The sequence below is a fragment of the Copadichromis virginalis genome, linkage group LG18 (genome assembly GCF_057382275.1).
Source record: "Copadichromis virginalis isolate Kocher_CV1m ecotype Utaka linkage group LG18, C_Virginalis_male_GT1.1, whole genome shotgun sequence".
NCBI classification, from domain to species: Eukaryota; Metazoa; Chordata; class Actinopteri; order Cichliformes; family Cichlidae; genus Copadichromis; species Copadichromis virginalis.
The window spans coordinates 14,777,603-14,790,169 of record NC_140635.1 but is presented as its reverse complement, the minus strand read 5'-3'; the positions used below and the strand labels follow the sequence as shown (position 1 = coordinate 14,790,169).

Genomic DNA, 12,567 nt, shown 5'->3' with positions numbered 1-12,567 from the left:
ATCCTCAGTCATCTGGGGCTTTTTCACCCTGTGAATTAGAATAGAAATCCACACATGTGATCTGATATGAGTCATCTCAGGTGTTTAGTGACTTGTCAGTCACTGGCAAAGTACCCTTGCATGTGTGATCCCCCTTCTTATCCCTTTCTTCCACCTCGTTTCTGCCCCCTGCTGTATGAGATCAGTACTGCAGTGTGTGCCTTGAACTGTGTTAAACTGACAGTGATTACAGAGCATGCCATATGGACGACTTAACGATGTCTTGTAGAGGTCCATCTGGCTCCAGTGGCCTTCTTGGTTTCAGTGCAAATCATTCCTCTAATTATTTCACCCCAGAGCTGCAGATTCAGGGGGTTGAACCCACTTATTTGCATTTTTTTAAACCATAAAGTGTCTAACTGTACATGTATGGTCTGCTCTTCTTATTTGAATTCGATGCTAGACAGTGCAGATGTATTTGGATGCAGTTAGACCAAGTGTCTGGACCGTGATGTGTCATTTCTTTTCCATTTTATATCAAGTGTGTGTGTATAGGTATCTACTGTTACCCAAATAGGCAGACATGATGTTAGAGCTGAGGTTTTAACATGCGAGATGTAAATCATTCTACCACCTCAGCAGCCGACATATTGCTGCCACCACATCCTGGTCTCAGCAGCTGCTCGGGGCTTTTCCTCTCCTCTCCGACTGTGAGATAATCTGATCCCCACTCTCCCACAGAGAGATGGAGGGGGGAGGATGCGGCTATGCTGTGACCATGCCGCTGACTCTGTGTCATAACCTCTTTTAGCTGCAGTTGAGCTCCCCACGGAGCTGTTTCTGTGCTGTGTCACAGAGTTCATGATCACGATCTTCCTGTCTTGGGAAGAAATCTGTGACACTGGGACGCGGAGCTGGAGCAGTTCTGTTTGTTTTCTTGTTGTTCAGTTTTACGAGTAAACCAGTAAACTGGAGGAAGCTACGCAGACTTCTCTGTGAGAGCGCTGGAGCACCTGTATCGGTTTATTTCTGCTAACAGTCTTATCTCCCTGTATGTGTTTTAAAATTGACTAAAAGTCTTAACAGGAAATAATGAGTGAACTTCCAACTGGGTCATTGAGGTTTTTTTTTCCCCCCGTACCACAGTGGTCTGCGTGGGCATTTAATCCTGCTGTCAGCTGTATGACAGCAGCGCTTTCTACAGTCAGGCTGCACACTGAGCTATTTCCTAATCAAAAGTTGTACTAGTTTTCTTGACCAGAAAACTTTGGAAGACTCCTTCTGTTATATGGTTTTTCAAATAACCACAGAGAGAAGTCATATTAATGTGGAAGTCAAACTATATTAGGTGTGTGTGTGTGTGTGTGTGTGTGTGTGTGTGTGTGTGTGTGTGTGTGTGTGTGTGTGTGCTTGAATGCTTCAAAGGCAAAAATAAATGAATACATCCGTACAAGGACTAGAGTGAAAATTAGTGGAAAAGCTGCTAATGTCCAAAGAAAAACTTTGAGAGATCTTCAGAAATTCTGAAGATGTATTTCTCATGACCATAATAAATAAAATAAATTATATAAAAAACGTCTAGAGTTATATTAAACCACCAATTTATGAAATTTTATTCCCATCCATCAGAGTGCACAGCTTCACTCGGCACATAGGTTAGATGGTGCGATAATCTCCCTTTTTGTGTGTCTATAGTGTAAATTTCCACGATTACAATCCCACTGCCTTACTTAGATCAAATAAATGAATAGATGTATGAAGTACCTTTGTAATGAATGTTTGGATAACCTGACTATATAATGGCTGTCCATTTATATTGTATTTCTTGTCCTTTTTTTTCCTTTAAGGCATGGTGAATCGAGAGGTACTCGAGCAGGTAGAGCGAGGTTACCGCATGCCCTGCCCACAGGGCTGCCCCGATTCACTGCACGAGATGATGAAGCAGTGCTGGAAGAAGGAGCCAGATGAAAGGCCGACCTTCGAGTACATCCAGTCCTTTTTAGAAGACTACTTCACAGCCACAGAGCCACAGTATCAGCCAGGAGACAACCTCTAGTCGGGAGGATCTGGGACTAACTCTGGCAAACCGCGGTACATCGGCAGAGATCAAAATCCAGGAAAACCAACGTTTCTGCTGAAGCTGCAGAAAATACTTTTTTTTTTTTTTTACAAACTTTTCCAAACTGACATACCCGATGTAGAGGAAGTAGAGGTTTGTCCCTTATGTACCTGGGGGGCCAAATATGTGGGGAAATGTCCAAGCGGGTTGAACTCTGAGAACTGTGCATATCACAATAATCCATATAGGCTGGCCACAACACTGTGATCCAAATTTTCAAATGAATGGTTACTCGCGGATGCATTTTTTTAATGAACGTTTTTTTAAATGAGAAGTTCCCCTACCCTTCCTCCAATCCACCATCTTTTTTTAAATTAAATTTAACAACAAAAAGTCTTTGATATTCGAGTGAGAGCTTTTATATGTATATGAGTTTGGTATGAATATGTAGGTTGATAAGAACAGACTGCTGACAAATCAAAGGAAAAACAAACGGCGACTCAGTGGGCACAAAAGGAGCAAAGGATTCGAGTATTTCCTTTCATTTGTCAGCCATATGTATGTAGTGGGCGCCCAATTACTGTGTGAGATGTTACGTATGTGCTCTGACTGTAAAGTGTGGAGCATTATGAGGTGGAATAAATGGAGGAGGAAAAACGGTGGTATCGTATGGATGCAAGAATGTACTGAGAGATGACCGCAGATGTACATACAGTATGTATAAAAAGTGTATTTGAGCAGGTGTGACGAGGTGGAAGAAGCAGGAATAACAAGTGTTTTTTAACAGGGTTGTTTGAATCTCAAAATGAAATTTTCTTCTTTTTTTGTCATTTAATCTGGGACTTGAAATCATAAAGAGGTATTTTGCTAATTTACAAGTGCAAACAGTTTTTCCTGATTAACGTTTTGTATAAGAAAAGAAAAGATTAGACAGTTCAGCTGTGAAATTTAATTAAGATTGTCTTCATCTTTCTATAAGATTTGCTTCTTGTCTTTCTTTCCCTGTTGTACAGCTCTGATTGCTACAGAAGATTCTTGTAGATTTCTCTTCATTATTGCACACATCTACACAGTCGAATTTTGCAGCGCCGTGACTGACGGTGCAGGAGTCGCCATACGTGGGACTGTGTGCAGATCGACACTGTCCTCATTTCAGATTTTGCTGGAGGGAAAAGCTTTATCCAAAGCTACAACCTCAATCAAGTATTCTCATAGGTTTGAAATGCAACTATGCAAAGCCGTGCGTGTGGTGATGTTTAATGAAGCATCTCCAGTGGTATTTGCATGTGAGCAGCTCCGCTCTCCTATGATTTTCATAGTTCAGTTCCCGGCGGTACAGATGATATCACTTCGTGTGCGAGTTAAATAGAAACAGACAGACAAAACAAACACCTGGCACACACTGTGTTCCAGACAGGGCTTTAGTGCTTTTACAGATCAAAATCTAATAAGAAATTCTTAGAAATGCTTCCATTCTCTGTCCAGGTGTGTGTGATGGGGAAATTTGGGAGTATGAAAGCTACAAAGATGTGAACTTTTTGTTGTTGTTGTTGTAATTCTTTCTGTTCATCACTCAAAGAACATGTGTGATTGTTCTTAAACATAAAGACATGGGGACTTGAACTAGTAGGGACATGAATAATGAAATGAATGAGAAAAGTTACTAATAATGATTTTTGTACAGGAAAAAAAATAAAAGGTTTACTCAAAGGTTACTTTTACTACTTGTGTTCTTGACGAGTTGCAGTGATCTTCTTGAAGAGTCGGACCCAAGACGTCCAGATGTTTTCTTAAACGTGGCTATTTTTAAAAATTCATTTAAATTTATGCTTCTTTTTACTTTACTGAATACTGATGCTTTCTGACTTTGATTTGACATTTGTAGATTTCAACAAGATGATGGCTACAATACAAACATGCTCGAGTTGTATTCACTGTTGCACACTGCAGTATTACTCATCTTCAAACCTGTAAAGAAGCAGAGAAAGCAATACCTAAATGATCTCCACCGTCGTTGTAAAACTGATGAATATTGCATCAATATTTCAGAAAGATTCAGCCTTGCTATCTAATGACATTTCTGCCTTTTTCTTTAAAAAAAAAAAAAAAAAAAAAAAAAAGGACAAGTGATACTGACAAAAGCATGGGTGAAGGGTTCAGTCATTCTGGCTCTCACCTGACCATCTCCTTGTACTTCTCCAGAGCCTCTCGAGCCACATACTGAATGAAGGCTGGGTCCTGCAGCTCCAGCTCGCTGGGAACGGTGAGGGTAAGCGGAGGAGAGTTTAGGATGCTTACCTCCACCTTGGTCTCACGAACAGCCTCATTCTGTTCATTGTGGCTCTCTGGCGCCACCTGGAGAGTGGAAGAAGTCATTTTACATCAAGCACTCCTTTGCAGTGGCATATACAATAAATATTCCACTTTTACGATCAGATTTAAAATTTTCCTTTTTGCTAAAGCTTAAAGTTCGGGCTGGATCAGATGACTGAACCATTCCTATGTTACACTGCTATAGGTGAGTGCTGCTGGGGAGGGGCTTCCCGTGATGCACTGAGCATTTCTTCTTCACTCGTCTCTTTTCACTCTGTGCATTTATTCTCCACTGCTGTGTTTAATCATTAGCAATTAAACTCTGGCTCTCTTCTATATTTTATCTTTTGTCCTATTTTCCTTCCCTCACCCAACCAGGCATAGCAGATGGTCGCTCCTCCCTGAGTCTGGTTGTGCCAAAGGTCTCTTCCTGTTGAAAGGGAGGTTTTTTTTTCCCCCATTGTCACCAAGTATTTCTACTATTTTATAAATGTTTGCGATTTAAATTCGGTTTATTGAAGATTTAAGAGTTCCATGACAAAAGCTCTGTGGATATGCCTCCATTTAAATTTCTCTTTAAGAAAACATATCTGCTGTTTTTATTTCATATTTCATCATAGCTTTGCCACCTCTTCCACCATCCCTCCTCACCTTGGTGATGTGGAAGATATTTTGTGAAGCGCTGCTGTTGCTCACAGCCTGAGCCACCCAGCTGTATACAGCCGACATGTTGCTGAGCCAACTGACTGTTTCATCAGTGTGGTGCTGGACAATAGACAAGATCTCATCAAACTGCTCTTTGGAGATTTCCAGCAGCTGAGAAACGTCATCCAACTCCACGTGCAGTTCCCGAACACTGGGACACTCTGGAGCCAAGAAGAAGATAAAGTTTTAAGTTTCAAAATGTCAGCTCGAATAAACGTCCAGGTTGAGGCTGGTGGTTGCTCACCTGTGAGCAGAGCTCCCTGGCAGTTCTCACACTCGCTCTGTAGCTGCCAGCACTCTGATGTCTGTCTGCGGAGGGCTCTGCACAGCTTCCTGTTCTGCAGGAAGCGAGGAAGACTTTCCCTCTCTACAACAGAATTTTTTATTTATTTTTTAGTTTGCTAACACTTTATGGAACAGCTAAGAATAATAAAACTCAGTCTGTACAGTTAACTTACAAATAAGAAAATGCACTGAAATTTGTTCAATTACATTTAAAATGATTTCAACTCAGTAGTTCCAAACCATGTGACACTGGGAGCAAGGAATCTGCATATTTTAATTCCAACCAATTCCAGCAGCAGCTCTATAAATTTACAGATGGAACCAGAGAAATCTGCAGCTGTTATCATTTTTTGTATATTTGGCACACGCTCACTGGCACACGTGAGGCAAACTGCTCGGCTTAATCATTACCTTTCTTCTTCTCCTCCTCCACTGTCTTGTGGATATCATCAAACACCTGGGTCACCACAGCTCCAAACTCATCCACCACACTTTTAGCAAAGTCAAAGAAGGATTCCAGTACTTCCTCTAGTCCCACACCCTGCAGGAAGCCCGAGTCCCGGGCAGGGTCGTAGGGATCAGAGGTGGTTTCTTCCATCAGGATATCGGTGTTGTTCAGAAAGGCTCTCTGAAGAGCTTTGTCAAGCCTGCTGCTCAGCTTAGAGACCAGGGTGACGCTACGGTTCACCAGCATTCCCACTTTATTGACCAGTCGGTTGAAGGAGTCTTCCATCTGGACGATCTCTGTGTCTGTGTTGTTATCCTGGTTTACCAGAATGTCCCCTGCTTCCAAGTTGGTCTCACGGGGACCAAAGCGCCGGGAAACTCTTTTAAAAAAGTTTTCTACCTACAAAACAGAAGTGATGGAAATTGATGCATTTCACAGAATAGAATAGAACAACTGTGATTTCAGGATTGGGAGATAATTCAAAAACATCCCGTTTTAGCTGAATTTAGCATCTACTACTCAAACATCAGGATTTATTTTGAGGTATTGTTTTATTGTTAATATACAAAACAAAAACGCTATTATAACAAATACACAATGAAAAAAATTAATTAATGATAATAAATTAATAAAATAATATTTCAGTTTTTGTCTCAGTATGTATCTATTTTTAAAATGGATTTGCACTCAATTTTTATGACTCCCATTACTGACTAATTTATTCAAGCGACTTCAGACAAAGTTATTCAATGCATTGTTATGAAAATACAACAGTCTGTCAGTGGGAGAAGATTGCGCCAGCTGTACAACTGTCATTTTTCAACTGAGAACATGTAACTTTATTTCTAGCAGCATTATTTGAAGGGCATGAAAGTCTGCATACCTTAGTATGGAAAGAAGCAAAGCCCCTGCGGCAGGTGGAGGTATAGAAGTTTTTACATGCATCCTCCAGACAGGGTCTGCAGTCCTCCCACTCAGTCTGCAGGGAGTCTTTGCACTGCTCCTCTGCCTCTTTTAGCTTCTCAGTCACCTCCTTGGCTAGTTCTGCTGCCCCCTGGTGGTCAAAATAGGATTCTTTAATATGTTTTCATCATTGACTTGAATCTTTTATTTTCTTTTGCAGGAAATCAAACGTGGATCCAACCTTCTTCTTTTCGCTGCTGTTTCTCAAAGACCTCATCAGGTGTTCATGCTTCTGCTCATTCCTCCACATCACCTCCTTCATCTGCTTCACCCCATACAAAGCTCTCCTTACCTCCTCATCCACAAGCTTCTCACCACCCAGTGACAACTCTGAGAAAACAAAAGGAAACTGAGTGCATTTTAGTCTACACATAAACACACTATTAAACCCTAAAAGTTTAATATTAAGAACAAGAAACACATTTCCTTCAAAGTCACTTACAAATATTTCTGAACAAAAGAATAATTAGATGAACCAAATCTACTTGGAAGTGTCTGTTCTGCAAACTCACGTTTTAAAGTGTCCTCTGAGATGCCTTCACCTTGATCCGTAGGTACAGAATCGAGGAGACCCAGCGTCACCAACAAAAGTGTTAAACCCAGCAGGAAGTTCATTTTGGAGCTCTGTCACAGCGACTAATAAAAAGTCTGACAGGATATACCAAGTGTGATTTAGGGGTTACGTATGAAACCGACTCACATTTAGACACTGAGATTTAAACACAATTAGAGCCTATCTGTGCATAAACTTTAAGATTGTTATCAAAGAGATCGTTTTGCAAAGATGAGTAAGCAAATCATGGCATCATGGTGACCTCTCATTTAAGGTCACTAGATTAATATGCAAATAATGCTACACATAGTTACTTCAAATGTCAGTTTTGAGACTGACAAGAACTTTTTGAGTACAGCTAAATCTTATTTTTTATGTACATTACAATTACAAGTTATAATACTTTAAATTGATAACAACTTTAATACATATAGCATGTTCATGAGTATTTTAAAACCTTTTTAACTTGATATTTATCCCTAAACATTTAAACATTCCATTGTTTTAATAGTCAATGAAATGAATGCCACATGTGAACTATATGCACAAAAATAAAAAAATACTCAAAATAACAATTATACTCAAAATTATGTCAAGTATATTAAGATGGTGAACACCTGCACTTTGCACTTGGCTTTACTGCACTACAAACTTCTAAAAAGGACGATGAAAATAACATGAATATATAAAGAATATACTTATTTCCCTTTAAATGTAACTACTCCCCAGAGAGTGAGCTGCCGAGGCGGAGGTTTGTGCTCTCTGGAGTTTTTTTCTTAGGCTTTCTTTTCTTTGCTTTCAAATCTAACAATTTGACTTATTTGTGCTTGCATACACAAATCCATCTTTATCCATTTTCAAGAAAACAATAAGTGCTATCTAGTCAGCCACAAAGGCGACAGGATTTAAGGGTGAGCGTGAGCCTGATTTAACGTGGTCATATAGAAGTCTCCCACTTGGTGGCGCTACACAGCCACTAGGCGCTGAAAAATCCGGATGATCTTATATCGTCGTGTTGGTGTTGATCCTGGAACAACATAGTAAATGTTGTTCCAGGATCAACATTGCAAGTGACCAATCACATTCTTCTGACTTTATTCTTTGGCGCACCAAGCCATTCGTGCATTTATGAAATTCCAGTGTTGCAAGGACAATATCAATTCTGCTTAGCGTTTATTAAAGGGTTGGGGTTAGGGTCAGGGTCAGATCGTGCGAAAAATCCCACCTCTCTCATACTTACTTCTCAGTTACCATATTTGTTAACATTTCACCAATAGTTTCCTGCACAGAATAGTGATCACTATACTTTACTGCATTTAAACAAATTTAACTTATATTGTTTAGAGCAATGGTGTAGCCTGTTATGACTCTATGAGGAGGCTTTGCCCTTTTTCTTTTCTTATCTTTTTATTCGTTTGGCTGACTGAGTTTAGTTTTTACTTTAAGCAGCACCAGTGTGAGGTCAGCAGCAGGCGGTGATCACCAAGCAAAAGGCACCGTAGGGTCAAATTCAGCTCAAAAATTTTGCAAGCTGTGTTTCCGACAGGGACATCTGTTGTGTCAGGAGGTTAAGCTCCATAAAATCACAAGGATACACAAAAGAGGAAACTTTAAAAATACATTTTTGAATTGTTTTGAGTTGGGTTGCCAGTTTGGTAACAATTAAATCATCTGCCTGAATTTTCTAGAGCCTGTGCCTCAATTATAAGCCTCGTGAGTTACAATTTGGCATGCAGCAGGGATTTACAGTAAACAGGGATGAACTTTTTAGGGATGTGCTAAAAACAGCTTCTCTATTCTATTTTACTGTCTCCAGTTTTTATTAAAATATGTTTAAACTGATTCAACTATAACTCAATAACAGACTCCTGTCTTTTCCTTGGCGTATCTCACTTTTTGCCCTTTGCCAGCTGACATCCAGGATGAGTGGGTAAAAAAAGGGGGAAGAATGGTGTAATTTTTTTTAACATGATTTCATTATTTATGGTTATGGTTATGAATTTAGGTTAATTTTTAAATACAGCTGCTGAATATTTGAATTTTATTTATGGCAATAATTAAAGTATCTATCTATCTACAACTGTTGCTGTGCTATCACAGCTCATGGAAAATTTCCGACTTCACTTAGAAAAAGCGTTAATGATAAAAGTTAGCTGAAGAAGTGTTGATTAACTAAAAGACAAACATAACAACAACAGAGCGATTACATGAGGCACAACTCACCAGCAGCAGACTGAAGGTGCTTCTCTGTCGACCGAAATAAACAAAGTGCTCGGTGTGGACAGATCTCGTCAGGATATCTTGACCTGACGAGATCTGTTGGTAATCTTTCCACTTCAGCTTTATCCTATTACTGTCCTTGCTTGAGGTTGATGCCCGTTAATCCAGCAGTCGTCACACTGACTGAGTGGTTTGTTTTGGACAAGAGACTGCTTAGTCACATCAAACGTACTGTTGACAACCAGAAAAATGTATTTATTTCAAATGTTGTAATGGGGTATCGGCACATGTCAGACAAGACATCAGAGGCCAGAAGTCTTGTACGTGCACATTAGAGGCTGAAAGGTTTGAGCGAGGTTTACTCTGTGGCTGGCTTTTATATGAGGTGTAGAGAAGATGTCCCTGAAGGGATTCAAGTTAAATAACCACAAAAGAGTCAAAATGTCTCAGAATCAACAGCAAATTCTGATTACATCTGCCAGCAGCTGTACATCTGTGTAAAGGCTTTTGGAAATGTTTGCTGCACACACAAATATTAATGTTAAATTAACCATTAACCAGTCAACCAAGCACACATGGTTGTCTCAGTCCTGTTCACTCACTCACTCACTCACTCACACACACACACACACACACACACACACACACACACACACACACACACAGTGAGCTGAGCTTTACACGTTATTCTTTCTGTTGTTAAGCTTGTTTTGGGTTTTTTTTAACCTGAGCCGGACTGATCTCATAACCTATACTGGCACAGGTGAAAGAGGTGAATAGTACACTCTGTTATATATTATATGAATAGAAGCCAGTCCAGCCTATTTTTTAGTAAAGGGACACATTCCTCTCAGCAGAAAGCTGTTTCCATTAAAAGTTTTCATTCTTGGTCAAATGCGAGGGACTCTCTCACTGCTGCTCCCATCATTCTCAAAAATGTGCCCTCTTTGCATGGTGTGACCCAGATAATAGAGTCCTTATGGATAATAATCAAAAACAGCCAGTGCTTCAGCCTCACTGACACCTTCTGCACCTGGTTCCTATAACACTGCAGGGCAAACCCGTTCCTCCCATGTCCTTCCATGGCTCAGCTCAACATAAAACAGTTGAATGTATAAAATGGCACTTGGCTGTGTAAGATTTCAAGCACACAATTACTCATTGAGAAATTCAGGTCAATTTTATTTATATAGCGCCAAATCACAACAACAGTTGCCTCAAGGCTCTTTATATTGTAAGGTAGACTTTACAATAATACATACAGATAAAAACCCAACAATCATATGACCCCCTATGAGCAAGCACTGTGGCGACAGTGGGAAGGAAAAACTCCCTTTTAACAGGAAGAAACCTCCGGCAGAACCAGGCTCAGGGAGGGGTGGGAGAAGGAAGACATGCTGTGGAAGACAGACAGAGATTAATAACAGGTATGATTCAATGCAGAGAGGTCTATTAACACATAGTGAGTGAGAAAGGTGGCTGAAGAAGAAATACTTAATGCATCATGGGAATCACGTAGCAACCTACACCTATTGCAGCATAACTAAGGGAGGATTCAGGGTCACCTGGTCCAGCCCTAACTATATGCTTTAGCAAAAAGGAAAGTTTTAAGCCTAATCTTGAAAGTAGAGATAGTGTCTGTCTCCCGAATCCAAACTGGAAGCTGGTTCCACAGAAAAAGAAGGCCTGAAAACTGAAGGCTCTGCTTCCCACTCTATTTTTTAAATACTCTAGGAACAACAAGTAGGCCTGTAGTGTGAAAGTGAAGTGCTTTAATAGGGTAATATGGTACTACAAGGTCATTAAGGTAAGATGGGACCTGATTATTTAAGACCTTGTATGTGAGGAGCAGGATTTTGAATTCAATTTTGGATTTAACAGGGAGCCAATGAAGGGAAGCCAAAACAGGAGAAATATGCTCTCTCTTTCTAGTTCCTGTCAGTATTCTTGCTGCAGCATTTTGGATTAACTGAAGGTTTTTCTGGGAGGTTTTTGGACATCCTGATAATAATCAATTACACAAATAGTGCTGGGTGTGTGTGTCATGTTTAATATTGTGGCACTGATCAAAGTCTGAAGTCCTGGGTTGAAGACATAAGCAGAGAACTGAATTATAATGAATGAAACTGTTAAAAACTGTTAAAAACTGTGCCACTCCTGTCAGCTAAGAACAGAAAACTGAGGCTACAATTCACACTAGGAACTCATAAGGATCCTTGCAAAACAGGTAAAACCCATTGATAAATTCTCTTGATTACAGCCTGTTTACAAAGAGGAGCAGGGATATTAGACATGAAAACAGATACAAACATTGGAAGTGACTTTTTGGCATGACACCTGCATTAGCAGCATGCACCTAATAAAATGTGTGTGACTGTATTTATTCATCTGATAACCCCTTTATTCAATATTTGCATCTTTTTCCATTTTATTGAGCAGTTATTTATACAGACCAAAAGAGAATCAAAAGAAGTGTGGAGCACTATTGTACTCAGATCCTCAAATGAATACCAGAGCTCCTCATGTATTCTGGACGCCCTAACACCTCGTGATAATTAGCTCCCCAAGCGACCAAAAGAGAAAAAAAATCTTCTCCAATTTCTTCACATTTTTAACTGCGCATATTTAAACAACTGGAGCTCCTCTTAAAAAAGTAATAATAATAAGAATGATGACGTAAAAATAAAACTATAATATGGAAAATCTGAAAATAAAATAGAAGTCTTCTACCTTTTATTTTATTTATTTATGTATTTATTTAGTTAGTTTGCCATGAGACAAACATTTCAGTCCACTCTGAGTTCTTCTTCGGTTTTGTGTTTTCGGACATAAAAACTGAACCAATAACGGGGAACACAACATTTGGAATCACTATAATTCAGAATCATTCTCCCATATTAAGACTGGGGAAATCAAAATGAACCGCACAATGGCAGCTGTGCGCTGTGTGTGTATGTGCAAACACCCTCTGCAGACGGTGCGCACAGATGTGAGGAACACGTGGTTTCTCCAAGCAGCCACTTCCTCTCACGTATGGATTCC

General features: G+C 39.8%; 2 protein-coding genes across 2 annotated transcripts in view; one reads left to right on the top strand and one right to left on the bottom strand.

The window, feature by feature from the left end:
• The window catches only part of yes1 (YES proto-oncogene 1, Src family tyrosine kinase), a 33,469-nt gene extending 29,716 nt beyond the window's left edge, over nt 1-3,753 (top strand). Inside the window, exon 12 of the mRNA XM_085440334.1 lies at nt 1,827-3,753. Within this exon, the coding sequence (XP_085296460.1) occupies nt 1,827-2,035 (209 nt within the window). The 3' untranslated portion in view covers nt 2,036-3,753. The remainder of the gene's footprint in view (nt 1-1,826) is intronic.
• On the bottom strand, nt 3,209-7,368 carry clul1 (clusterin-like 1 (retinal)). The gene is made up of 8 exons (XM_085440335.1): nt 7,265-7,368; nt 6,934-7,082; nt 6,673-6,843; nt 5,753-6,188; nt 5,301-5,423; nt 5,003-5,217; nt 4,215-4,393; nt 3,209-4,006 (listed from the first exon to the last, which is right to left on the bottom strand). Exons 1-8 carry the CDS (start codon nt 7,365-7,367, stop codon nt 3,991-3,993), a joined length of 1,392 nt encoding a protein of 463 aa, XP_085296461.1. The 5' UTR covers nt 7,368; the 3' UTR covers nt 3,209-3,990.
• Nucleotides 7,369-12,567: the final 5,199 nt, after the last annotated feature.

Excerpts from the sequence above, each read along its gene's own strand:
- clul1 (XM_085440335.1), bottom strand. The coding sequence starts at position 7,367 with ATGAACTTCCTGCTGGGTTTAACACTTTTGTTGGTGACGCTGGGTCTC. Across the intron at positions 7,083-7,264 it reads CTCAGAGGACACTTTAAAAC|AGTTGTCACTGGGTGGTGAG; the intron begins GTGAGTTTGCAG and ends TTGTTTTCTCAG. Across the intron at positions 4,394-5,002 it reads ATATCTTCCACATCACCAAG|GTGGCGCCAGAGAGCCACAA; the intron begins GTGAGGAGGGAT and ends TCCACTCTCCAG.